Here is a 27,380-nt window from a genome sequence, read left to right on the forward strand (position 1 = left end):
AACATCATTCCTTCCAATGAACACCCAGGACTGGTCTCCTTTAGGATGGACTGGTTGGATCTCCTTACAGTCCAAGGGACTCTCAAGAGTCTTCTCCAACACCACAGTTCAAAAGCATCAATTCTTGGGTGCTCAGCTTTCTTCACAGTCCAACTCTCACATCCATACATGACCACTGGAAAACCATAGCCTTGACTGGACGGACCTCTGTTGGCAAAGTAATGTCTCTGCTTTTCAATATACACAATGGAATATTCAGTTTCAGTTCACTCAGTCATGTCCGACTCTTTGAGACCCCATGAACTGCAACACGCCAGGCCTCCCTGTCCAACACCAACTCCCAGAGTTCACCCAAACCCACGTCCATTGAGTCGGTGATGCCATCCAACAATCTCATCCTCTGTCGTCCCCTTCTCTCACCCTCAATCTTTCCCAGCACCAGGGTCTTTTCAAATGAGTCAGCTCTTCGCATCAGGTGGCCAAAGTATTGGAGTTTCAGCCTCAACATCAGTCCTTCCAATGAACACCCAGGATTGATCTCCTTTAGGATGGACTGGTTGGATCTCCTTGCAGTCCCAGGGACTCTCAAGAGTCTTCTCAAACACCACAGTTCAAAAGTACCAATTCTTCTGTGCTCGGCTTTCATTATGGTCCAACTCTCGCATCCATACATGACTACTGGAAAACCATAGCCTTGACTAGACGGACCTTTGTTGGCAAAGTAATGTCTCTGCTTTTTAATATGCTGTCTAGGTTGGTCATAACTTTCCTTCCAAGGAGTAAGCATCTTTTAATTTCATGGCTGCAATCATCATCTGCAATGATTTTGGAGCCCAAAAGTAAAGTCTGTCTCTGTTTCCACTGTTTTCCCATCTATTTGCCATGAAGTGATGGGACCAGATGCCATGATCTTAGTTTTCTGAATGTTGAGCTTTAAGCCAACTTTTTCATTCTCCTCTTTCACTTTCTTCAAGAGGCTCTTTAGTTCCTCTTCGCTTTCTGCGAGAAGGGTGGTGTCATCTGCATATATGAGATTATTGATATTTCTCCCGGCAATCTTGATTCCAGCTTGTGCTTCATCCAGCCCAGCGTTTCTCATGATGTACTCTGCATATAAATTAAATAAGCATGATGAAATATATAGCCTGGACGTACTCCTTTTCCTATTTGGAACCAATGGGTTGTTCCATGTCCAGTTCTAACTATTGCTTCCTGACCTGCATACAGGTTTCTCAAGAGGCAGGTCAGGTGGACTGGTATTTCCATCCCTTTCAGAATTTTCCACAGTTTATTGTGATCCACACAGTCAAAAGCTTTCACATAGTCAATAAAGCAGAAATAGATGTTTTTCTGGAACTCTCTTGCTTTATCCATGATCCAGCGGATGTTGGCAATTTCATCTCTCATTCCTCTGCCTTTTCTAAAACCAGCTTGAACAACTGGAAGTTCACAGTTCACGTATTGCTGAAGCCTGGCTTGGAAAATTTTGAGCATTGCTTTACCAGCATGTGAGATAAGTGCAATTGTGCAGTAGTTTGAGCATTCTTTGGCATTGCCTTTCTTTGGGATTGGAATGAAAACTGACTTTTTCCAGTCCTGTGGCCACTGCTGAGTTTTCCAAATTTGCTGACATATTGAGTGCAGCACTTTCACAGCATCATCTTCCAGAATTTGAAATAGCTCAACTGGAATTCCATCACCTCCACTAGCTTTGTTTATAGTGATGCTTTCTAAGGCCCACTTGACTTCACATTCCAGGATGTCTGGTTCTAGGTGAGTGATCACACCATCGTGATTATCTGGGTCATGAAGATCTTTTTTGTACAGTTCTTCTGTGTATTCTTGCCACCTCCTCTTAATATCTTCTGCTTCTGTTAGGTTCATACCATTTCTGTTGTTTATTGAGCCCATCTTTGCATGAAATAGTCCCTTGGTATCTCTAATTTTCTTGGAGATCTCTAGTCTTTCCCATTCTATTGTTTTCCTCTATTTCTTTGCAGTAATCACTGAGGAAGGCTTCCTTGTCTCTCTTTGGTATTCTCTGGAACTCTGCATTCAGATGCTTATGTCTTTCCTTTTCTCCTTTGCTTTTCACTTCTCTTCTTTTCACAGCTATTTGTAAGGCCTCCTCAGACAGCCATTTTGCTTTTTTGCATTTCTTTTTCTTGGGGATGGTCTTGATTCCTGTCTCCTGTACAATGCCACGAACCTCATTCCATAGTTCATCAGGCACTCTGTCTATCAGATCTAGTCCCTTAAATGTATTTCTCACTTCCACTGTATAATTGTAAGGGATTAGATGTAGGTCATACCTGAATGGTCTAGTGGTTTTTCCCTACTTTCTTCAATTTAAGTCTGAATTTGGCAATAAGGAGTTCATGATCTGAGCCACAGACAGCTCCCGGTCTTGTTGTTGCTGACTGTATAGAGCTTCTCCATCTTTGGCTGCAAAGAATATAATCAATCTGATTTCAGTGTTGACCATCTTGTGTATCACTCAGAATGGATATTATTCAGCCATAAAAAGGAACACATTTGAGCCAGTTCTGATGAGGTGGATAAACCTAGAACCTGTTATACAGAGTGAAGTGAGTCAGAAAGAGAAAGATAAATATCATATTCTGACACATACATATGAAGTCGAAAAGAACAATACTGAAGAACCGATTTACAGGGCAGCATCGGAGAAGGCAGCGGCACCCCACTCAAGTAGTCTTGCCTGGAAAATCCCATGGACAAAGGAGCCTGGTAGGCTGCAGTCCATGGGGTCGCTAAGAGTCGGGCACGACTGAACGACTTCACTTTCACTTTTCACTTTAATGCACTGGAGAAGGAAATGGCAACCCACTGCAGTGTTCTTGCCTGGAGAATCCCAGGGACAGCGGAGCCTGGTGGGCTGCTGTCTATGGGGCTGCACAGAGTCGGACACGACTGAAGCGACTTAGCAGCAGTAGCAGCAGCAACAGAGAACCAGACATAGAGAATAGACTTATGGACATGGGGAGAGGGGAGGAGAGGGTGAGATGTATGGAAAGAGTAACATGGAAATTTACAATACCGTATGTAAAATAGACAGTGGATGGGAATTTGCCATATGGCTCAAGAAACTCAAACAGGGGCTCTGTCTCAACCTAGGGGGGTGGGATGGGGAGGGAGATGGGAGGGAGGTTCAAAGATAGGGGATATATGTATCCCTATGGCTGATTCATGGTGAGGTTCGACAGAAAACAACAAAATTCTGTAAAGCAATTTTCCTTCAATTAAAAAAAAGAAGAAGAACCATTGGTATAGATGGAGAGAACAGAGTTTGCCAATGTCCATGGTAATGCTTTCAACAGTACGTGAACCGTGAACTTTGCAGATGTTCAAGCTGGTTTTAGAAAAAGCAGAGGAACCAGAGATCAAATTGCCAACATTCATTGGATTATCAAAAAAGCAAGAGAGTTCCAGAAAAACATCTATTTCTGCCTTATTGACTATGCCAAAGCTTTTGACTGTGTGGATCACAACAAACTGTGGAAAATTCTGAAATGGGAATACCAATCCACCTGACCTGCCTCTTGAGAAATCTGTGTGCAGGTCAGGAAGCAACAGTTAGAACTGGAATGGAACAACAGACTGGTTCCAAATAGGAAAAGGAGTACATCAAGGCTGTATACTATCATCCTGCTTATTTAACTTATATGCAGAGTACATCATAAGAAACGCTGGGCTGGATGAAGCACAAGCTGGAATCAAGATTGCCTTGAAAAATATCAATAATCTCAGATATGCAGATGATACCACCCTTATGGCAGAAAGCAAAGAACTGAAGAGCCTCTTGATGAAAGTGAAAGAAGAAAGTGAAAAAGTTGGCTTAAAGCTCAGCATTCAAAAGAGATCTTGGCATCTGGTCCCATCACTTCATGGCAAATAGATGGGGAAACAGTGGAAACATTGACAGACTTTATTTTTGGGGATCCAAAATCACTGCAGATGGTGACTGCAGTCATGAAATTAAAAAAACACTTACTCCTTGGAAGAAAAGCTATGACCAACCTAGACAGCATATTAAAAAGCAGAGACATTACTTTGCCAACAAAAGTCTGTCTACTGAAAGCTATGGTTTATCCAGTAGTCATGTATAGATGTGAAAGTTGGACCATAAAGAAAGCTGAGCACTGAAGAATTGATGCTTTTGAACTGTAGTGTTGGAGGAAACTCTTGAGAGTCCCTTGGACAGCAAGGAGATCCAACCAGTCAATCCTAAAGGAAATCAGTCCTGAATATACATCAGCAGGACTGATGTTGAAGATGAAACTCCAATACTTTGGCCACCTGATGCAAATAACTGACTCATTGGAAAAGACTTTGATGCTGGGAAAAATTGAAGGTGGGAGGAGAAGGGGATGAAAGATGGTTGGATGGCATCACCAACTCAGTGGACATGAGTTTGGGTAAACTCCAGGATTTGGTGATGGACAGGGAGGCTTGGAGTGCTGCAGTCCATGGGGTCACAAAGAGTCGAACATGACTGAGCAACTGAACTGAACTGAACTGATGGTAATGCTATATGTTAATTATGTGAGTCCCTTGGACTGCAAGGAGATCAAACCAGTCAATCCTAAAGGAAATCAATCCTGAATATTCATTGGAAGGATTGATGCTGATGCTGAAGCTAAAGCTCCAATAATTTTGCCACCTGATGGGAAGAACTAACTTACTGGAAAAGACTGATGCTGAGAAAGATCAAAGGCAGGAGGAGAAGGGGACAACAGAGTATGAGATGGTTGGATGGCATCACTGACTCGATGGACATGAGTTTGAGCAAGCTCTGGGTGTTGGTGATGGACAGGGAAGCCTGGCGTGCTGCAGTCAGGGGCTGCAGTCTATGGGGCTGCAAAGAGTCTGAGTGGACACAACTGAGCGACTGAACTGAACCTAATTGATATAATTTCAGAGGTGATGGCCTAATGAACAGAACTGTCAGTGAGATAGGTTGAAAACTTAGCAGGATCCCTAGGAAAGGAAGAGGTAGGAAGACCTGGGAGGACTGGAGACAGGGGTCAGGTCGCTTATCTAGAATCACATCATCAGAAGGGGCTGAGTCAAGCTCAGGCCCCAGAGCCTGGGAGTCACCCTGCTCCACACTGCCGGACGCCTTCTCCAGACCATGACATAGGAGTATATCACCCTACCTGGTACACACCACCTCACTTAAACATTAACTTCATATGACTTCCTCTGAGGTAGTTATCATTATGATTCCCATGATACTGACAAGGAAACAAGTCACAGAGAGGTGAGAGGTTCAGTCACCTGCCCCCCATCACACAGCTGTCAGTGACAGAGCCAGGATTCCACCCTGGTGAATGTAGGATCTGCTGAGTGGACCACCTTGAATCCAGTAGTCTAAAGGAACCACTAAATCTTTCTATGAGTGTATAGCACCCAAAGGTAGCTTGCCTGCTTCCAACAATATTCTAGATGTTTTCCAGAATTCAATGCAAAATAAAGCGGGATAAGCAGAAATAAAAGCAAATTAAAAGGAGCAGGAATAAATGCGGCCAGATGCCGAGACACTTGTTTGTGGCTTTAGCATTGTATTTTCTCGTTACTGACTCCTGGAACAGACAGTTCAGGTTGTAGAGACCTCGTTGTCATATATAGAAACGATATGGATTTGTGTAGAATGACAAGTATTTTGTTGGTTTTTTGGTTGTTTTTTTTTTTTTTTGCATTTCCTTCATCCCCATAAATGTCATGATCTGGGCACCTGCAGGCACTCCTGCCCCGGGAACAGCCCCTCCAGCTGTCAGCAGAGCTCCCCGCTCACTCACATCCCTGCCTCTGATCAGCAAGGTTATACCACACCCTCATTTTCCTGTTTTATCTGCTGCCTTGCCCCAGTAGGTCAGCTCTCTTTCTACTGTACCACACAATTTCTGTTCTCTTTCCTTGGGCTTCCCTTCTGACTCAGATGGTAAAGAATCTACCTGCAATACAGGACACCTGAGTCTGACCCCTGAGTTGGGAAGATCCCCTGGAAAAGGGAACTTGCCCTTTGGGAGCTTAGCTGTCTTCTATTGTATCACACGATTCCCGTCCTCTTTCCCTACCATTGTTCTGATTAAGTCACTATACTGTCATCGTGGTTTGAGCAAAATTCAGCCTTTACATGATTATAACTGTGAGCGTAAAATTCAGAGACCTTTACTTGATTGGAATATTTTACCAAGTGAGAACCCAACTTCTGGCGAACAAGGATACTTCCAGCTGGAAGGTGGTTAGGAGGTGATTTATAACTGGGTTTATAAATCTTGAATGGGTAAGTGCCTTGTCTTCTAGTGTGATGTGTTACTAGAAACTTACATGTCTTTGTATTGCATGAGCTGACTTGTTCATAACTGCAAGGTCATGATGACATGAAGAAAGTGTAGGTTTTGTTTAAGGTCAGAGTGAGCACTGGGGGGATGTCAGGAAGGTTTTAAGTTTTGGTTATGTGGCTGTGAGGGTCCGTCTCAGGATATATTCAAACTCTAGCCTCTAGTTTGGTTTTTACTAATAGGATGAAGCAAATGTTCTTCATGACTGAAGCATGTTGTATATAATAATTACATTTTGTTTGTGGTTGGCTCTCTTGGTTTTCCATGAACTTAATGTCAATTTAATCTCTAAATTTCCTCCAGTTAAAATAAATCTCTCACATTAGGTATTTGCCAACTTCACCTTGTGAAGCTTCTGTTCCGCTTCAATCAGCCAGATTGTCCTGAAGCCACTGTGTGTCTGTCATCCCAGGACCCCCCTCTAACACCACTCTGGATGACCTCTGTCTCCTTCTCTGCAGTTGGAGCACCTGTTTCCTGGATACAGCACCTTCCACTTTCTTAATTTTCACCCTTTTTTTGCTGGAGCACACCTTCCAGTAACATCTTGAGAAAGGGTACAGGGGAGGTAATGTTTTTTAAAGATTCTTCATGTTTAAAGTGTATTCATTCCCACTCACAATCAACTGATAGGCTGAGTATAGACTTATTGATTACTGCATACTTACTATAGTGTTACTATATAAATGGGCTTCCCTGGTAGCTCAGCTGGTAAAGAATCCACCTGCAATGCAGGAGACCCCTGTTTGATTCCGAGGTTGAGACGATCCCCTGGAGAAGGGATGGGCTACCCACTCTAGTGTTCATAGGCTTCCCTGGTGGCTCAGACAGTAAAGAATCTGCCCCCCAGTGCAGGAGACCTGGGTTCGATCCCTGGGTTGGGAAGAGCCCCTGGAGGAGGGCGTGGCAACCACTCCAGCCTTGCGGGCTACAGTCTGTGAGATCGCAGAGTCAGACATGACTAAGCACAGCAGAGCACTGTATAAATAGCATCCACTTTGAATTTTAAGTCATTGCCTGGAATTAAGCAACTGTCCCTCCAGCAACATTTGAGTGAGATGACTGTGAGATTGCTCTTCTCAGATTTCTAGTGGCAGGAAGCTTACTGAGGAAGAGTTCCAGCTGCTGCATTCTGAAATCCCTAGCAGGTTTGCTGGAGACCAGGCTTCCCCTGGCTGCTTCCAGCCAGTGACTGAGGACTGTTACAGGAAAAAAAAAAAGTTCATGCCACTTTGTGAAAATGGCCAGGCAGACTTTATTCAAGGGGGTGATGGCAGTAGATGTGGAGACGACTGCCGTGAGGTCCTGCAGTGAAGGTGAGAAATAGGATTCAACTCCAGATACATCGTGGGCAAGAAGTGAGCGCCAAGAAGCAGTGTGGAGATCATGGATGGAAGCCTACCAAGAGGAAGCACTGGGGATTAGGGCATTCTGGCTAAACAGGATTCTTACTAAAGGCAGGCCAGGGTGATCAGATATCACCTAGAGGCTAGGAGGATAAGGAAACTGATTTTATATGGGTGATGATCAGATATCAAAGGTGGGACATTTAACCACACCTTTAAACTGACTTAGCAGAATTCCTACTAAAATTGGACAATGTGAAGATAAACACCGAAGTTTATCCAAAAGTCAAGCCTAGTTTAAAAAGACTTCAGGGCAGGGCTTCCTTGGTGGCTCAGTAGTGGTAAAGAATCCACCTGGCAATGCAGGAGTTGTTCAGTCACTCAGTGTCCAACTCTTTGCGACCCCGTGAACTTCAGAATTGCAGGAGACACAGGTTCAAATCCCTGATCTGGGAGGATCCCACATGCTGAGGAGCAACTAAGTCCGAACTGATCCTGTGCTATAGAGCCTGGAAGCCACAACAACTGAAGCCTGAGCTTCCTAGAACCCATACTCCAGAGCAAGAGAAGCCACTGCAATGAAACGCCCACACACCGAAACTAGTGAGGAGCTCCCACTCGCCACAGCTAGAGAAAAGCCTGCACGGCAACCAAGACCCAGCACAGCCAAACATTAAACAAATGAATAAAATTATTTTAAAAATCTGAAAAAGAGCTTGGAGGGCTTGAGTAGATTTTGGCCAAAAAGATAATAACCCTTGTCAGAACCTAGAAGCAGGAAGCTCCATTCCTGGGAAACACAAGCTCAGCTGAAGGCCAGATTGAGGTCTCAGATGTCCAGTGACCTTGCTGTAACCTCCTGAGACTGCCTAGCAGCCTGGGACATGTCCACCCCAGCTTTCCCTCCCCTTAGAGTCAGGCTTGAGTTGGGGTCTGCCCACCATCCCTGTTATCCTCTCTATTTTCCCAATAAAAATTCTTGGCATTTAGCTCTGTTTCACTATCTGCTTCTCAGAGGACTCAGATTAACACAATGAGAATGACTGCCTCCTCATAGTCTGTCCAACAAAGCATGTTGACCAATATTTTGATTTTTTTCCATTCCAAGAGAAGAACGTTCATCTCAGATCAGTGTTTTACTCTCATCATTCTTGCTGTGAGTGAACCCAAGTGAATCCAGGGTCTTTTCATGCTAAAAACAGCTAGCTGTATGTCAGCTCTCCCCCTCTATGTCTATGATCTGTGCTTGGTTGAATCCACTGATGTGGATCTGGCAGATACGAGGATCAGCTATGCAACTTGAGCACTTGGATTTGGGTATCCATGGCAAATCCTGGAACCAACTCTTTGCAGATACTGAAGGAGGATTATATGTCCTGTGAATGGTTCATATCTCTTGCCCATTTTATTCCTGTCATTGGGCTTCTAAAATTGATTTCTTTATGTATTAAGGTAGTTAACCCTTTTGTGTTGTAAAACTGTTCCCCATACTTGGCTTTTTATTTTTTAGACACCTTTTTTAAACATGCTTATCCATGAGTTCTTTGGTGGCTCAGATGGTAAAGAATCCACCTGCAGTGCAGGAGAGCTGGGTCTGATTCCTGGGTTGGCAAGATCCCCTGGAGGAGGGAATGGCAAGCCCCTCCAGTATTCTTGCCTGGAGAATTCCTATGGACAGAGGAGCCTTGTGGACTACAGTCCATGGAGTCACAAAGAGGCAGACATAACAGTGACTAAGCACAGCACATGGTTTAGTTTTGGCTTCCCGGGTAGCCCAGTGGTAAAGAATCCTCCTGCCAATGCAGGAGCCACGAGAGCCATGGGTTCAATCCCTGGGTCAGGAAGATTCTCTAGAGTAGGAAATGGCAACCCACTCCAGCATTCTTGACTGGGAAATCCCATGGACAGAGGAGTCCATGGGGCCACAAAGAACTGGACATGACCAAATGACTAAGCATGTCCATGCTGAACAAAGGAAATACACCCTGTATAGTGAAAGCAAAAGTTTAAATATTTGAAAAGCAATGAAAACAACCCAAGTATAAAAGCATCACACACACACACACACACACACACACACACACACACACACACAAAACCCAAATATATCTTACATGTTAATAAGTGGCCTATAAACTGCCAAGAAGGTGATTCTTAGATTGAATCACAGCACAAAAATCCCAGATTATGCTGTATATTTAAAACATGTACATACAAAAGAATTGAGATCACAGGGCAAGCCACTACCCTGAAAACTGGAGAGACAGGCAGATTCATAGAATCACAGCTTACCTGGAGCAGAGAGCTCAGCTGGAGCCCGCATTAGGTAGGAACCCTTAAAGGTGAAATGACTAATTGCTGGAGATTGCGCTTGGACAAGCTTGAGAAATTAACTCCTGGAAGCCAAGTCTTGGTGGAGCTCCTAGGCCTTCCTGAATTTTCCCTCCAAGAGCCCTACCAGGCTTTTGGAGTGAAGATCAAAGAAAAAAAATCCCCTTGAGCTTCTGGCAGCAGGAGTGGGAAAGTGCTGTGCTGTGCTTTGCTAAGTCACTCAGCAGTATCTGACTCTGCAGCCCCATGGGCTGTAGCCCACCAGGCTCCTCTGTCCGTGGGGATTTTCCAGGCAAGGATACTGAAGTGGGTTCCCATTTCCCACTCCAGGGGATCTTCCCATCCCAGGAATCAAACTCAGGTCTGCCACATTGCAGACCGATTCTTTACCAACTAGGGCTTCCCTGATAACTCAGTTGGTAAAGAATCGGCCTGCAGTACAGGAGACTCTGGTTCAATTCCTGGGTCCAGAGGTCTGCTGGAGAAGGGATAGGCTACCCACTCCAGTATTCTTGGGCTTCCCTTGTGGCTCAGCTGGTAAAGAATCCACCTGCTATGCAGGCGATCTGGATTCCATCCCTGGATTGGGAAGATCCCCTGGAGAAGGGGAAAGGCTACCCACTCCAGTATTCTGGCCTGGAGAATTCCATGGATTGTGTAGTTCATGGGGTCACAAAGAGTCAGACATGACTGAGCCCCTTTCACTTCTTTACCAACTGGGCCACCAGGGAAGTCCAAGAATACTGGAGGGAATCCCTTCTCCAGGAGATCTTCCCCAACCCAGGAACTGAACCCAGGTCTCCTGCATTGCAGGTGGATTCTTTACCAGCTGAACTTCCAGGGAAGACAGTGGAAAAATAGCCCCTTTGAAATATGTTCGCAGTGTTCTGTTCTCCTTAACAATAGCCTGCCTTCAAGGGAAATGGTTTTACCAGAGTCTAACCAATGTAGATATTAACAAAGGCTAACCTGTGTTGGGGAGGAAAATACCCAACTCCAGGCCCCTCTGGCCTTTCTGTCTCACCTAAGGAGTGAAAGAAAGAAAAAATAAGGTCACTTGTGAAGGCCACAACCCAGGGGCACAGGCTTACTGAGAGACTGAGACCTAGTCACATGACTAGAGAACACGTCCTCATCTGACGTCTCATTACTGCATAATAGGGCTCCTGTAAAATAACAAAGGATTAAAGCTGAGAAGAACCGAAAGTCTCAAACCCAGTGTCAAAGAGTCTGTTGCTGTTCAGCCCCTAAGTCAAGTCTGACTCTTCGTGACCCCATGGACTGCAACACGACAGGCTTTCCTGTCTTTCACAATCTCCTGGAGCTTGCTCAGATTCATGTCCATTGAGTCAGTGATGCTATCTAACTGTCTCATCTTCTGTCGCCCCCTTCTCTTCCTGCCCTCAATCTTTCCCAGCATCCGGGTCTAAAAAGCCTATAGGGATACTCAAGAAGGCAGGGAGAAATGTTAGCCTCTGACACTTACAGCTGTAGCAGATAGTAAATACAACCCAGCTCCTTGCCAGATGAACATAAAGTTCATGTTAAACACCAAGTTATCTACGTCTGGCTTTCAGCAAAAAAATAACAATGCTTATTAAAAGTAAAAACAACAACAACAATTTAAAAAGACATAAAAAGCATCAGTAGCTTACCCAAATATAGCAGAGATTTTAGAATTAATACAAAAGGAATATTAAAACAACTATGGTTAATAATACTAAGAGCTGTAATGGAAAAAGTGGACAGAATGCAAGAACAAATGAGTAATGTATGCAGAGACATGGAAATCCCAAGGAAGAATCAAAAGGAAAAGGCAGAAATGAAGGACACCTTTGATGGGCTCATTAGTGGACTAGACATATCCAAGGAAAGAATCAGTGAGCTTAAGAATACGTCAGTAATACCTCCCAAACTGAGAAAAGGAGAAGAAAAAAAAAAGAAGAAAAACTTGGAAGAACAAAAAAGGAGAGAACATCCAACACCTGTGGGACAGCTTCAATAAGTATAATATATGTAATAAGAATACCAGAAAAAGGAAAAGAGAAAGAAACAGCAATATTTGAAGTAATACTGCTGAGAACTTTTCAAAAGTAGACACAGACACCAAACCACAGATTCAGGAAGCTCAGAGAATTCCAAGTAGGATAAATACCCCAAAATGTATACCTAAGTAAATTGTATTCAAACTAGGGAAGATTGAAGACAAAAAGAAAATCTTGAAACTAGCTGGGGGAGGTGGGAATAGCCACAAAACAAAAAACACCTTACCTGTAAAAGAAGAAGATAAGAATTACATCAGACTTTTCTTCAGGAATCATGCAAGCAAGCAGAACCCATGCAAGCAAGAAGAAATTGGAGTGAAATATTTAAAGCAAAGTGAGCATACCATTTTAATTCCTTATCAATGTATAAGAGCTACAGTTTAGCCACTATATTCACCAGTGCTTGGTGTGGTCAGTCTTTCTACTTTAGACATTCTAATAGGTGTGCAGACTGTGGTTTAAATTTGCATTTCTCTGATTACTAATAATGTTGAGCCTCTTTTCGTGTGTTTATTTGTTGTAAGTGTATTTTATTTTGTGAAATACCTATTCAAATCAGCTCATTTTTAATTGGGTTGTTTTCTTATTATCAATTTCGAGGTTTCTTTATATATTTTGTATTCAGGCTCTTTATTAAATATAAGATTTGCATACAGATTTTCCCATTTTTGTGTCTTGTGTTCTTCTCCTAGCTGTGTTTATCAAAGCCCAGAGAATCTTAACTCTAATGAAATCTAATTTACCAGTTTTTTTCCTTCTACAGAACATGTTTTTCATGGCATATCTAAAAACGTTCCGTCTAACCCAAGCTCACAAATTTTTTTCTCCAAAGTCCTCCAAAGTTTCTTTTAAACTTCTGGAATTTTGATAGTTTTAGGTTTTCACTTTATATAAGATGATATATCCATTTTGCATTTTTTTTTGCAAATGATGTGAAATATGAATGGTAATCATTTAGAAACGTGGCTAACTAATTGTTCTACAACCGTGTGTTCATCACACTGTCTTTCTCTACTGAATCCTCTATGGAAACTCTATTTCCATATGAGTTTTGGAATAAACTTACAAATGTCTATACAAAAAGCCAACTGGCTTTTTTTTTAATTGAGATTGCCTTGGATCTCTAGATAATTCGGGGGAAATTGACATCTTGGTAGTACTGAGTCTTTTACTCAGCTCCATTTACGTAAATCTAATTCATCTCAGTAGTGGTTTGTAGTATTCAGTGTATGCATCTTACAGACCTTTTGCCATTTTTAATCTCTAAACATCTCACACTTTTATGCTATGGTGCATATTTCTTAATTAAAACCTACAAAATACATTTAAAATTTTAAATGCAGTTGATTTGTGTTGCTGTATAATATTGAATTGCATAAATATAGTACAATTTATTTATTCATCCTCCTGTTGAATGACATTTGGGTCATTTCTACTCTGGAGTTGTGATGAATTCTGGTGCTATAAATAGTTCTGTTCATACTTTTGCTGCATATGTGCATATATTTTGGTTGAGTATTGGGGGGTGGGGCATAAACACCCTTAGTTTCAATGACTAGGACTCATAAGTCTAAATAAGAGTTAATACTACAGATAAAATCTGTTATAGCAAAAGACACAGAGCAAAAGCTGCTGAATGGTTTCCTCATGGAGAATTCTAAGTTTCAAATATCTTTATTTGAATCTCTCTTTCAAATATCTTTATTTCCTCTTCATTGCTAAAAGATTTTTTTTCTATGGTGTGTTGGCTATTATTTTTATTTCAATTCATTCAAGATACCATTCCATTGCCTTCTGGCTTCTATTGTTTCTCTTGAGAGGTCAACCAACAATTTAAAAGCTGATACTGTGAAAGTAACTGTCTTTTTTTCCCCCTCCTGATCGCCTTAAAGATTTTTTTCCTTGTCTGTGGTTTTCAGTACTTGCACCTTCTTTGTCCATTGTTTTGTTGCTTTATTTTGTTTGGAATTTATTCGGCTTCTTAAATATGTGCCTATTGAAGTCCATCATCACATTTAACAAATTCTTCCTCATTGAATCTTCTGCCCCATTTCCTGTCTCTCATACTTCTAAGACTTTTGATGAAACATACGCCAGACTTGATTGCTATGTTCTCTGCAGAATACACTCCATATATTGTTTCCCGTCTTTGTATCTCTGCCCTTCATTGTGGACAGGGCTGTTGTCAGCTCCCTAATTCTCTTTTCTACTGAATGTAATGTGCCGTTAAATTATTAATTTTAAATATTCTATTTCCAGAACTTTATTTTTCTAATTTATCTTTCTTTTGTAGTTTCCAGTTCTGAAATCTTCAGTCTTATCTATCATCTTCTTGAACATATTAAGTATGGTTGTTTGAAAGTCTGTTTGATAATTCTACTATTTGGGGTCCATGAGTCTGTCCTTACTGTCAGGTTTTTTTGGTTGTGTTGGTCCTTCTTTATGTTGGCTTCTCTCCTTACATGCAGTGTGCAGTGTGCAGTGTGCCAGACAGCGCATTTGATAAATTGCTTTGCGTTGGGTTTTGTTGTTGTTGTTTTGTTTTTTATTGAGGCATTAGTGAAGTGAAGTCGCTCAGTTGTGTCCGACTCTGCAACCCCATGGACTGTAGTCTATCAGGCTCTTCCATCCATGGGATTTTCCAGGCAAGAGTGCTGGAGTGGGTTGCCATTTCCTTCTCCAGGGGATCTTCCGACCCAGGAATCGAACCCGGGTCTCCCGCATTACAGGCAGACACTTTATCGTCTGAGCCACCAGGGAAGCCCAATTGAGGCATTAGATAATATTATCTTCTTCTCCTGAGGATTTTTTGTTTGTTTGTTTTGCTTCTGATAGGGATGCAGAATCTTTAGTAAGACAAAATGATCGGAATATATGTTAAGAATTGAGATTTATTTTTCTGAGCCACCCATTGGACTTAAAACTGCACCATAGCCATGCAAGTTCTTATTTTTTTTTCTGATTCACTTTCGCTTTTAGGATTCAATTCCTTTTGACCCCAACCCAAATAAAAGTGGAGGGTTTATCAGGCCCTCCCTTTGATTGGCCCTGGCTTCCAACCTGTGTCCTCCTTGCCTCAGATGGTTGTCAGAAATGCTACTCATCTTTTGTACTTTCTCTGAAATCAGCAAATGTTCCTAGTATTAAAGTGACTTTAAATGCTGGTCTCACCACCTTGAAATTTAGCCTTCTCAAAAATCTTAGCCTAAGAATCACTTATTAGGTGATCTAGCATACTTTAGCAGATTTTTTTTTTAAGTTCCATTAAAAAAAAATTCCCTGTGAGAGAATAGGTTCATAATACCCACTTTTTCTTTCTTCAGATTGTTATAGGGTATTCTCTAAAATTGCCCCCTAAAAGCTACTCTCTGCAAAAAGACTTAGTTTGGAAGATCCAAGGGGACTTTAGGTAAGCATGTCAAGAACAGAATATTCCAGAGCCATATTTACTGTTCTAAAGCATGGAAAGAGGAGGACAGCTTTCAAATTCTTTTTATGAAGCTATCGTATCATTGATTCTAAAACTTGACAGAGGATGCATGCACACATAGAGATGGACACACACACACACAATTCCCAAGGTCTTCAGTAATGTTTCCCGTTTCCAAGAAAGTCAGTTTTCTCCTTGGTTTTAGGCATAATCCCCTTGAAGCTGGGCCTTTCATATTCTCCAATTTAAAAGTAAAAATTAAGTGAGGTAGTGAAAGGAATTTGTTTAAGGGATAAACAGGGTTACTTTCTGTGGTTGGATAAAAGGATTCTTTGTTTTCAGTCGTTCAGTCATGTTCGACTCTTTGTGACCCCATGGACTGCAACATGCCAAGCTTCTCAGGCATCAGCAAAAGCTCTGTCAGAGCAGCGAGGGGAACAGGATGAATAGAAGCTGACACCAGAGCTGGATCAGACCCAGCTCTTTTCATTCACCTCTTGTGCCTCATTTTTTCCAGCCAGCCAGGCTGAATGCGTCAGTCACATTTGCCACCCCCTTCTCTTGTTTGTCTCACATCCCATCCATTGTCGAGGCCCAGCAAGTATACATCTTCAGTATCTCTCTACTTTGCCATCTCCTTTCTCTTCCTATTTCTCATCACCTTGTTCATGGTCTAGTAAACTTTCATTAGACTATGCAAGTAACCAGGTAAAGTATGTGTGTGTGTGTGTTTGTCTACAGACTTTCTGGCTCCTAATGCATTCTATTGGTGGTTGTTCTCCATATTAATATAGTTGGAAAATGAATGCCTTCCCATGAGGAGGTTAAAGCTTTAGTGAGAGAGTGTTTGCAGAAAGGCTGTGCTAAGCAAACACTGGTGTTTCTCTCCCTGGCTGTTTGTGTAGATTATGAGACTATGCAATTCCCAGGTTCCCTGAGGGATTCCATCTTCAGACATGTGTGGGGGGATGGATATGCATACAGCAAGTGTAGGGATGACTTTCAAGGGAGCTGGGCTAAAGTCAGTGTGTATCTACAAGGAAATGATAAGTGACAAAGGATAAACAGTAATTCTGCCAAGAGAAAATCTTATAGAGCAGGGAGGGCTGCTCACTGCTCAGTGAGAAAGGAGTTCTGTGATTGATGCTTATTTGCATTTCAGGCTCATAGGAGAAAAGACTGGGAATGTTGCAAGAGGAATAAACATTGCCATTGTCAACTGTAAGTGATTAAACGTTTTCTTTAAAACACCTCTAAAAGCTTCGTGATTGGGTATTCCGTGGTACCTTGGGTTTCTTTGCGATTTTTGCACACGGTCTAGTCTAGGTTTATATTTTAATGCATTTAAGAGTATATGTTTAACTATTTTTACAATGCCTCGCTTTATAAATTTGTGATTCTCCCCCCCAAATGAAATCAGATATAAACTTGCTAAGTTTTCTTGGTGTATGATTGCTTTGCAGTGTTGTGTTAGTTTCTGCTGTACGATACAGTGGATCAGCTATGTGTGTGTACGTATCCTCTCCCTCTTGGTCTTTGCTCCCTCCATCCCCCCCTTCTAGGTCACAGAGCACCAAGCTGAGCTTCCTGCGCTTTATAGCAGGGTCCCACTAGCTATTTATTTTACATATCGTATTGTGTATATGTCCTAAATTTTCAGCAACAGATGGATGGATAAAAAAGGTGGGCCACAGCCACCGAAAGGAACAAAATAGGGTCATTTGTACAGACATGTGGACCTAGAGTTTTTCATACAGAGTGAAGTCAGTCAGAAAGAGAAAAACACATATCCTGGATTCGTGCATATCTGTGGAATCTAAAACGACTTTAAGAAGACAAAGAAGGACCTGCAAAAGTCAGAGCTAAAACAGGATCAGCAGACCTGCGAACACAGACGCCCTGGGGGTGGGCCTCGTGTTTGCTCTGCTGCCTAGCCGAGGGTGATACCAGTTCCTACCTTGTCTGATGAAAGGACCTCAGAGAAGCACAGCCTGACCTCCTCTTAGGCCTGGAAAAGAACACCTGTCCCTTTTGTCACTGGGACCCCTGACAGTAAGGACGGTAGCAGGTTTTGGGAAGGGGCTTCCAGTGGTGTCTGTCCCTGTGAGCGAAGTGAGCAGACGCCTGTGGCCCCAGGCTGTAGGAACCTGAGAAATGTGTGCCTGGTCTGATAATCAGGCAGGAAGATATACAGAGGGAGCAGAAAGGGCTGAGGGAGGGCCCCAGTGTTCTCAGGAAGAGGCAGGCACCCTGGGAAAGAGCATGGATGAGAATCTAACTGGAAGCAGGCGGGAGGGAGGCTCTGGGCAGATGAGGAGCCCTGCCTTCCTGACCCACATCATCGGGGGCCCCTCCAGGGAAGACGGGCCTTTCCTTCAGGTGGGACCAGGCATCATGCTTCCTGGAAGACAGGGAGAAGGAACACACCATTTTCAGAATTTGGTATTGTTGTTCAGCTGCTCAGTTGTGTCCAACTCTTTTTGACCTCATGGACTATAGCCCTCCAGGCTCCTTTGTCTATGGGATTCTCCAGGCAAAAGTCCTGGAACAGGTTGCCATTTCCTCCCCCGTGGGATCTTCCAGACCCAGGCATTGAACCTGCGTCACCTTCATTGGCAGGCAGGTTCTTTCCCCCTGAGCCACCAGGGAAGGCCATTTTCAGAAGCGCAGTACCACACATGCACCCTGAGTCTCCATGAACCGTCTTTCAAAAGCTGTTTCTTTCATTTCCAGATGTGACTGGGAAAGTGATAGCAACACAGTATTTCGATATGTACGAAGGTGGTAAGAAAACTCTTTTCCTTTTAAAATGAATTATATCCAATTAAAATGAATTAAGATTAAAAACCCACAATCAAAAATGTCAAACGTTCTTATTTTGTCTACCAAGAAAGCTGCCAGAAGTGCACGAGTACTCTAGAATGGCCTGACACAATCCTTGTGGTCTCCAAGTGAGTTTGTATATTTAAGCTGGAAGGCATGATCTAGAGAGAGTCTCTTCTCTGCTCACACTTGTCCAGGAACTTTGCTTCTGCTCCTTCATCAGATAAAGGGAAAGAGAAAACATCTCTTTTTGTTTTAAACCAGACATGTAGAATAACCGTGCTCAGTACCCAGTCCTGAATGTCACCATATATATCGTTGTCTTCCCTGTGATGGGCTTGTTGGTCTGCAAGATTTTGGAGACCATGTGTCCACCCTCCTTCAGTGATCCCTCCATTCTGGGCTCTGAATCTCCACTGCAGTTATTTTAAGTTAACCCTGAGAATTAACCAGAAACAAGTCTTTGTAAAGATAATGGAGAGGAACAATGAAGAAGAATCCCAGTGCCCTTGGGAATGCTGTGTTTTCACTCTGTCGTGAAACTTGATCGTAACTATAAATAACAAGCTCCAGTGGTAAATAACGGGGTTTGAGCTAAGCCTTTGTTTTCTCCCTGTAAGAAACAGAGGGGTCTCTTAGCAAAGACGTACCTGTCTGGGTCGGGCGTGTATGCCTCCTAGTGCTCTTCAGTGTCCTGGGGCCACTCAGCTCTAAGATGGTCACACCAGGTCGGGTGCTTTCTCGGTGAGTGTAGAGAAAAGCACACCTGGTCTGTGACGTCATTGCTGGTCGGCTTGAGAGTCAACCACAAGAGTCTTTATGATCTGATCGTGCTGCCCCCCTCACGTGGCCCCACCGTGGAACCCAGGTCACTTACCATGAGAGCACTAGGGGGTCAGGTGCATGGTGGACAGGCAGCTCTAGAACCAGAGGATTCAGAGCACAGAGCTGAGAGCAGAACAACCCCTAGGATCACAGCCTCAGCTGACGGAGAAGGTCCTAAATCCGATGTACATTGACCCGGCAGATAACTCTGGACCAATGACAAAGTTTATTCAGAGCGCTCCCTCGAAGTCCTTGCTCTTCATGGTAACCCACGACGACGGCAGCAGCAGGTGAGTGTACAGTTGTATCACGGCAGGGGCCAGAGATGCCAGCTGAGGGCAGAGTGCCGGCCTTGTCAGGGTCCCTCACGACCCCCTTTGGGAGATAACAGAGCTCCAAGGAACAGGAGGCTTCTTCAAGGAGAAGGAATGGGAGGCCACGATGAACAGATTGCATTTCCAGAGAAATGATGAGCTGGTGGAGCACGTGAATCCTAGAAATAAGGACTATTTCCAGGTAGCAAGACAAACTCATCACTGACAGTAAATAAGATAGCAAAGCTAACCCTCGGCCAGAAAGCTAAACACAGAGTGGGACTTACACACACACACACACACACACACACACACACACACACACACACGTGCACTCAGATACAGTGCTTTTATGAGAGAGAAAGTGACCTGGCTCAGTGTTTCTCTGGGTGTGCATCTTCACTGCATAACTTCCGAGAACCTCAAGGTGCTGATTTGCATTGTCACTTCCCAAGATGGGGCTACTGAACAAGACATTTCCCAGATGTGTTTGAATCCAGATCCTCTTCTTTAATAGAGTATCTTCTCGGGTGGAAATTCTTCAGCATATGCTTTGAAAAACTTGGAGTTAGCCCACTTGGGAAAATCTGAGCTTATTTTTTTCTTTTCCTTTCTGCCCTCTTTCCTTTGTGAGCTCTAAATGGCAGCTTTCTACAAAGTAAGATTGTTTACAGGGCTTCCCTGGTGGCTCAGCTGGTAAAGAATCCACCTGCAATGCGGGAGACCTAGGTTCGATCCCTGGGTTGAAGATCCCCTGGAGAAGGGAATGGCTACCCACTCCAGTAGTCTGGCCCGGAGAATTTCATGGACTGTATAGTCCATGGGGTCACAAAGAGTCTTAATGCAACTGAGCGACTTTCACTTTCAAAATATTTAGGGTTTTTTTTCTGATACTGACTTTTGTGAATATGAAAGATACAGTTTTGACATTTGTTTTCATCTTTCAGCATTTTCTGTCTGTTTTATTCTGTGGTCAGTAAACAGGCAGCAGCAAGGACCAGAAATTATGTTGTTTTGGGGTGAGGATAACTGGACCATAAGACCCAGGGCTTTTCAGAATTGAGAATTAAAACTGTGCCACAGATTGAATCTAAAAGGGTCCTTTGTTGTTCAGTCACTCAGTCATGTCTGACTCTCTGTGATCCCATGGACTACAGCACTCCAGCCTTCCCTGCCCTCTGTCTCCCAGAGTTTTCTCAAACTCATATCCATTGAGTTTTTTATTCATCATCTAACCATCTCATCCTCTGCCTCCCCGTTCTCCTCCTGCCCTCCATCTTTTCCAGCATTAGGGTCTTTTCCAAAGAGTCCTGGATGTGGCTTTATGTGTAACTAGAGGCTTCCTGGATGGCTCAAGAAGTAATGAACCTGCCTGCCAGTGCAGGAGACAGAGGTTCAATCCCTGGGTCAGGAAGATCCCCTGGAGAAAGAGGTGGCCACCCACTCAAGTCTTCTTGCCTGGGAAACCCCATAGACAGAGGAGCCTGGCAGTCTACAGCCCATGGGGTTGTAAAGAGTCGGACATGAGTAAGCCCACACGCGCACAAAGATGTGCCGCACTCAGCCAGTGTTCACGTCTCTCTCCTGCCCTGTGCCCCAGACCAGCAGGTGCTGCTTTAGAAACCTGTCCTAGGCCAGACTGTGTTCTAGCGTACCCCCCCGAGTCTGCAGGTGAGACATTCACAGGCTTCCCCCCTTTGCATCCCTCCAGGCTGAAGGAGGATGCCAAGCAGGTCATAGAAGCCCTGGGAAGTACTGAGATCAGGAACATGCGATTCAGGTCAAGCTGGGTGTTCGTGGCGGCAAAAGGCTTTGAGCTTCCTGCAGGAATTCAGAGAGAAAAGGTGAGTGGTTGTTACACATCCCTTCTTCTCAAACAGTTATCGTATGTCCTAGCAATTCCACTCACAGATGCACAGCCAAGAGAACAAAAACACATATTCACACAAAAACTTGCACCGGAATGTGCTATTATTCCTAACAGCCAAAAAGCAGAAACAACCCAAAGATTGGGTGAATGGACTTAAAAATGTATGAGTAAAATAGATATAAATGCCCACTGGAATATTATTCAGGCACATAAAGAAATGAAGTATTGATACATGCTGTGACATGAGTGAGCCTTGAAAACACACTAAGTGAAGAAACCCAGAAACAAAAGGCCATATACCGTATGATTCCATGTGTATGAGATTTCTATAATAGTCAAAACCCGGAGAGAGAAAGCAGATTAGGAGCTGACTGGGCTGTGGGGCATGGTGAGTGGGTACGTGCTTTCTTGTTTCAGGGGTGAAAATGTTTTCCTTTATGCTTTGCCAGGATGTGGCTTGCAGGATCTTAGTTCCCTGACCAGGGTTTGAATCCAGGCTCTAGCAGTGAAAGCACCAATTCTTTACCACTAGACTCCCAGGGAATTCCCAGAATATGTTTTAAAATTGAATGTGATGATGGTTGTATGTCTCTGTGAATATACTGAAAACCACTGAGGAACCACTTTATCATTAAAACCATTAAAACCCACTTTAATAGATGAATTTTATAGATATGCAACAAGCAACACAAGTTTAGTATACAGTACAGGGAACTATAGTCAATATTTTGTAATAATCTATAACAGAAAATAATCTGAAAAATAATATATGTGTACATGTATAACTGAATCACCTTGCAATGTACCTGAAACATAAGTCAGTTATCAGTTCAGTAGCTCAGTTGGTCTGACTCTGTGCAACCCATGGACTGCAGCACACCAGGCTTCCCTGTCCATCACCAACTCCCAGAGCCTGCTTAAACTCATGTCCACTGAGTCAGTGATGCCATCCAACCATCTCATCCTCTGTCATCCCCTTATGTCTTTAATCTTTCCCAGCACCAATGTCTTTTCCAATGAGTCGTTCGTCGCATCAAGTGGCCAAAGTATTGGAGCTTCAGCTTCAGCCTCAGACCTTCCAATGAATATTTAGGCTTGATTTCCTTTAGGATGGACTGGTTTAATCTCCTTGCAGTCCAAGGGACTCTCAAGAGTCTTCTCCAACACCACAGTTCAAAAGCATCAATCCTTCGGCACTCAGCCTTCTTTATGGTCCAACTCTCACATCCATACGTGACTACTGAGTAAGCTGGAGCAAATCTCATTCTAGGAGGTGATCCTGTTTTCTGATTTTGCTCACAGCTGGCACATTAAACATTGTTGATTAGATGAATGGATAGATTAAATCCTTTTCTTTCCTTTGCACAGATCAACCACTCAAATGATGCGAAGAACAGGTATTCTGGCTGGCCAGCTGAGATCCAGGTAGAAGGCTGCATACCAAAAGGGCCCAGCTAACATTGCCCCGCCTCGATAAATGGGCTTTTTATAGACAAATGCATCCTGAATGGACTATGGCCCTTCTCCAATGGTCAATATTTGATGAATATTTCAGGTTGTCAACCAACCAATCAAAATATTTGCCAGTTGTATAAAACCTTGTCCCACAGACTTTTTATGCCAGTGTTTATAGAGTGAAGATGTTGAGCTGAAACGCACAGGAGTGTTCAAGAGGATTCAGTGACATCACCTGGGAAGCAGAAGATTAGGGGAAGCAGCCCCTGCCTGTCCAGGTGTGGAGCTATTTTATCATCAGATCCAAGTTTGACCCATGTGGTCCAGATAGCTCTGCAGAGAGAAAACCTTTATTCTCCAACCACGGAGCACACCCTCATTATGGACGGTCATCTCATAGGGACAATGAGCAGCAGCCATAGGGCTTAGCCACCTTCTTGGGTCAACCTTCTTGAGCTCTCCCTGCGGGTCCCTGAATTTATTCATTCATCCCACAAATGTGGGTGTGCCTAACTCGGGCACAAGCAATACGATGGTGAAGAGATTCAGTGTCTGCCTCCACGCAGGGGTGTTGCTCCAGTTGCACCTTGTTTAACAGGATGGGGAGGAGGGATCTCTGATGGGCCAGGCAGGCAGAGGCTGCTCTCAGGAGGACCAGTGTACAACCCAGACTTCCTAGGAGACACACTGTAGATCCACATACCAAGATGCCCAGCGCCTTGGGGTTAAGAAAGCCAAGTCATTGCCAAGTGCTCTTTCTGACCTCCGTCCCAAATCTGGCTCCCAGAAACGACAGGAGACTTTGATGCCAGCTTGATAGTGGTTATCTAGCCTCCAGTTTCTCATCTATGCATAGAGGGGTTGGAACAGATGAATGGTTTTCAAGTATTTTTATCAGCAGGCCTCCTTTTAAAAACATGGCAGTACATGTCACCCTGAATTTCAGCATTCTTGCAGGACCCAACTCCCCAAGTCTCAGTGGCTGACAGCAGCACTGAGTCCTCCGTGGTTGTAGGTGGGCTGCAGGGCAGTGGAGGCTAAACTCTGAGCATGGGGGCCAGGCTGAAGGAGGGTCTATTGGGCACGGAAGCCGGAGAACGTGCAAGTGCAGATGTTTGCCAGAGCTCCTGCCAGGACAGGTGTGAGCCCTCATCATTGCATCCCGATGCAAACCAGGGAGAACATCAGCCTCCTGGTGGTGAGGGGGATGACTGTTGGCCCCCTCAGGGAGCCTGCGTCTCTCTCTGCAGAGGAGTCTGCAAACCACTCAGTGGGATCTTGGCTGGGGCCCTGTTACAGGCTAGACTCTGTTCCTCCCTAACTCATGAGTTGAGTCATGACTGTCAGTACCACAGAATGTGACCTTGTGTGGAAATAGGGTCACTGTTGGTGTAATAAGTTCAAGTCGGGTGGCCCCTATCCAGTGTGACTGGTGTCCTAACAGAAAGGAGAAATTTGGACACAAACAGGCCATCAGAGAGAACCCCTTCTGGGCTCTGGACCACCTCAGAGGAGCCTGGAAGGGAACTTGAGGGTCACTGAAAGGCAGCAGAATGGAGACCCTGGGAGGGTGGGGGCTGGAGGAGGGAGGGGTGATCAGGACTTGAAGGGCAGCGGACTCCTTTCGGGACTCACGGTGGGTGCCTGGCACTACACACTTGTCCAGACCCACCGGGCGTCCAACCCCAAGAGTGACCCTACTGTAAACCGTGGGCTCTGTGTGATGACAATGTGTCAGTCCAGGGGTCACCCCTCTGGAGCGGGCGGTCAACAGAGGGGAGGCTGTGCCTGTGATGGGGGGTGAGGCAGGGAGTCTAGGGGAAATTTCAAAATCTCTGTATCTTCCTCTTTTTACTGTGAACCTTAAACAAATAAAGTCTATTACAAAACAAAGCTGTCAAGGAAACAGACTCAGATGGGCAGCCACCTGTCCTGAGCGTCCGTCCTCTCTCCCCAGATGCCCCCACACTGCCCCCATGTGGAAGTGAGCCTGAGCCTCCCCTACCCCCAGCCCCACCCTGAGGACTCTCCCTGCAGGGCCACCCCGCCTCTCTCTGCAGCTGGAGAGCGGGTGGACCTGCAAGGAATGCCCCTCCCACAAGAGGGCAGGGCCTCTAACCCCTACCCTGTGAAAGGCAGGCACTTCTGAGCTCTAAGAATCCCTGTTACCAATATGCCTGGATTTTTGACAGACTTCCCTGGTGGCTCAGCGGTAAAGAACCCACCTGTCAATGCAGGAGATGCGGGTTCAATCCCTGAGTCGGGAAGATCCCCTGGAGAAGGAAATGGCAACCCACTCCAGTATTCTTGCCTGGAGAATCCCATGGATGGAGGAGCCTGGTGGTCTGCAGTCCAAGGGGTCTTAAAAGAGTGACTGAACACACACACACACACACACACACACACTGGACATTGGACATCACAGATTCAGAAATGGAGCTTGTTCCTGTCTCAGGAGCTGAGCCCCTCTACTGCCCAGCGGCCCTTTGTCACCCTCTAGCCCAGACAGACACTGCCCACCCAGGCCTGTCCTCCGTCCACGAGCACCATGCGTGCATGAGGGCTGGCAGCCTCCTAGCGCTTGCCCTGAGATGGGTCACCATCATCCCCCAGCCCTGCCCCTGCACCGCTGGAGCAAGGGGGGGTCCAGACAGTGAAGAGCTGGGGGATTTCCACCCACAGTGGCCTCTGCCACTTCACCACGCTGCACAGACACACACTTAGAACTCTCACCTGTGCACAGGCTCCCAGTTCCTCACCTCCTTAATCCATTAGTGGGGCAGACACTGTATGGTCTCTGCACAACCGAGAAAGCAAACTCAGAAGGAGCGGTCCTGCTGAGGGTGTATGAGCACCCAGACCAGCCCTTCCTTGGAGGGTCAGTGGGCCAGGTGGGCTGAGGGAGCCCGGCTAGGGGTCATCACCAAGCTCCCGCCCGAAACCCCGGATAGCAGCTTGCGAACTAGCCCAGAGCCTTGATGCTGCTGAGGCCCTGATCTTTCCCGCAGAGACTTCCTGAGGGGCGTGCCGAGGGGGAGTGCTGTGCTGCTGGGGAGGGTGGGTCCTTAGTCACCTCCTTAGCGCGAACTTCCCTCGCTGCCTCCGCTGCCTCCGTGGAAGTGGTCCCACTCTGTCTGGCCTCTGCGGTGTCTTCCCTGTGCCTTTCCTGGAGCTGCAAAGGCATCCACCCTATAACACAGTTGATGAATCAGAAAACTCACTGCAAAGTCAGCTGTCCAGTTCTTCCCTCCATCTTACCGCTCTGCCCAGGGACCTCTGGATGGATGACCTGGGCATCAGATCCTGCAGGACGCAGACCCTGGAAACTACCCCCAGGATCTCTTAATGCCAGGCTTTAATAACCATCTTTTAAGCCTAAAAATGTCTTCTTTAGAGGAAATTTTGCCCACAAGTCAGGTGAATGAGCAAAAAAGTGCTCCGGATTAATTTTGTTAATTTTCTTAGATTTTTTGTTTTGTTTTGGAAAGCTTCATGGGTGTGACGCTGAGATGGAGGCAGAATCCCCCCGTCCTGTGCCAGCCCTGAACCCCCAGGGCTCCTTGGGGCTCCCCATACTCTGGTGGTGGGAATGCCCAGCTCACCCTCGCTTCAGTCACAGCGAAGGGAGGGCTTTGGGACCCCAGGAGGTGCATGCCCACAGTTTTGCAGGCGAAGTAACCCACACAGGACCAGGAAGTCAGGCTCACCCCTGGGAACTAGCTCATGTGTGAGGGTATGCACCGCGTGCCTACGTGAGGGATGCTGTGGAGGAGCTGTGGATGTCCCTTCCTAGCATATTCAGAGCTTAAACAGGGCAGAGAGTGGCAGCGCACAGCATCTCAGAAAGTCCTTCTGGACAGTGCTATGATCAGTGACCCGTTCTCCAAGTGTGCTCGGCCCCAGCCTGCTGGAGAACCTGTTAGCCCCGTTACCCGCCCCCACCCCGCCCCTCCCTGTGAGTTCAAATGCCCACCAGGAGACTCATGCAGCTGGAGTCAGGACCACTGTGTGAAGCACCGGGAAATGGATGGATGCTTCAGGTTTCGTTTCTGTGGCAGGCTGATGGTTTCGTTTCTATGGCAAGCCATTAGTTTCATTTCCCTTGCTTCTGGGAAAGCAAGCCACGATGGGAGGAGGGATCCTATAAAAGGAACGGGGGGCTGGAGGCAGAAAGATGATGTTTCTGAAGCTGCCTGCGTTGTGCGGGAGTTCTGGCCCCTAGCCATCCCTGCAGGCACGCTCTAGAAAGGAAGCACAGGGGGTGCCCATCTCCCCGAGTCTGGCCAAAGACCTTGTGACTACTCAGAAGTGGCTTCTGGAACTTCCATGGAAGTTGCACATCCTGAGGAGGGGAAAGAGTTTCATGCTCTGTGAAGCTGTGATTTATATATTGTGAAATATATTAACCATAGTCGCCTTGCTGTAGGATGCATCTCCACAGCTGATAATACTGTGTAACATCTTAGAAAGTTGCTAAGAGAGTAGAAGGCTTCCCAGGTGGCAATAGTGGTAAAGAACCCGCCTGCCAATGCAGGAGACTCAGGAGATGCAGGTTCGATCCTCAGGTTAGGAAGAT

General features: G+C 45.1%; 1 protein-coding gene and 1 long non-coding RNA gene across 3 annotated transcripts in view; one reads left to right on the forward strand and one right to left on the reverse strand.

Moving 5' to 3' along the window:
- Window positions 1-24,697, forward strand: part of FAM3B (FAM3 metabolism regulating signaling molecule B) — a 60,510-nt gene extending 35,813 nt beyond the window's left edge. The window contains exons 4-8 of the mRNA XM_042237379.1: window positions 16,680-16,738; window positions 18,251-18,301; window positions 19,368-19,455; window positions 21,191-21,323; window positions 22,718-24,697. Coding sequence (XP_042093313.1) covers window positions 16,680-16,738; window positions 18,251-18,301; window positions 19,368-19,455; window positions 21,191-21,323; window positions 22,718-22,807 — 421 coding nt within the window. The 3' untranslated portion in view covers window positions 22,808-24,697. The remainder of the gene's footprint in view (window positions 1-16,679; window positions 16,739-18,250; window positions 18,302-19,367; window positions 19,456-21,190; window positions 21,324-22,717) is intronic.
- LOC132657460 (uncharacterized) lies at window positions 21,974-26,958 on the reverse strand. 2 transcript variants are annotated; one of them, XR_009595676.1, is made up of 3 exons: window positions 26,778-26,958; window positions 25,878-25,993; window positions 21,974-25,601 (listed from the first exon to the last, which is right to left on the reverse strand). It is a non-coding gene; the product is annotated as an uncharacterized LOC132657460 (long non-coding RNA). The 2 variants fall into 2 exon arrangements; XR_009595677.1 differs by having other exon boundaries at window positions 21,974-25,993.
- Window positions 26,959-27,380: the final 422 nt, after the last annotated feature.

This window comes from Ovis aries, chromosome 1, assembly GCF_016772045.2.
Source record: "Ovis aries strain OAR_USU_Benz2616 breed Rambouillet chromosome 1, ARS-UI_Ramb_v3.0, whole genome shotgun sequence".
Taxonomy (NCBI): Eukaryota; Metazoa; Chordata; class Mammalia; order Artiodactyla; family Bovidae; genus Ovis; species Ovis aries.